This window comes from Carlito syrichta, unplaced genomic scaffold (genome assembly GCF_000164805.1).
Source record: "Carlito syrichta isolate Samal-C Ts95f unplaced genomic scaffold, Tarsius_syrichta-2.0.1 Scaffold316859, whole genome shotgun sequence".
Taxonomy (NCBI): domain Eukaryota; kingdom Metazoa; phylum Chordata; class Mammalia; order Primates; family Tarsiidae; genus Carlito; species Carlito syrichta.
This window is the reverse complement of record NW_007260955.1, coordinates 47,399-47,623: the sequence shown is the minus strand read 5'-3', so window position 1 is coordinate 47,623 and position 225 is coordinate 47,399. Positions and strand designations below refer to the sequence as shown.

The window sequence follows — 225 nt, the reverse complement described above, 5'->3', positions numbered from 1 at the left end:
CAGCGAGATGGGGGGCACCACGGCCCGCGAGCTCCACTGCTCCGGCTCCTGGCCCTCGTGGATGGCCTGCGTGGCGAAGTGCTGGAAGCCCGGCCGGAAGCCGTGCGGGGAGGCGTCCTTCTGCATGCTGAGCGGCGGCGGAGGGGAGGGAACGCGCGCGGACGCCGGGCCGGGCGAGACCGAAGGAGCCGGGAGGCAGCCGCAACTGAGGACGCCGCAGGGCCG

At 75.6% G+C, this 225-nt stretch overlaps 1 protein-coding gene across 1 annotated transcript in view; it reads right to left on the bottom strand.

Moving 5' to 3' along the window:
• CTH (cystathionine gamma-lyase) overlaps positions 1–137 on the bottom strand; it is a 21,452-nt gene extending 21,315 nt beyond the window's left edge. Inside the window, exon 1 of the mRNA XM_021707372.1 lies at positions 1–137. Within this exon, the coding sequence (XP_021563047.1) occupies positions 1–126 (126 nt within the window). The 5' untranslated portion in view covers positions 127–137.
• Between the last annotated feature and the right edge of the window lie 88 nt (positions 138–225).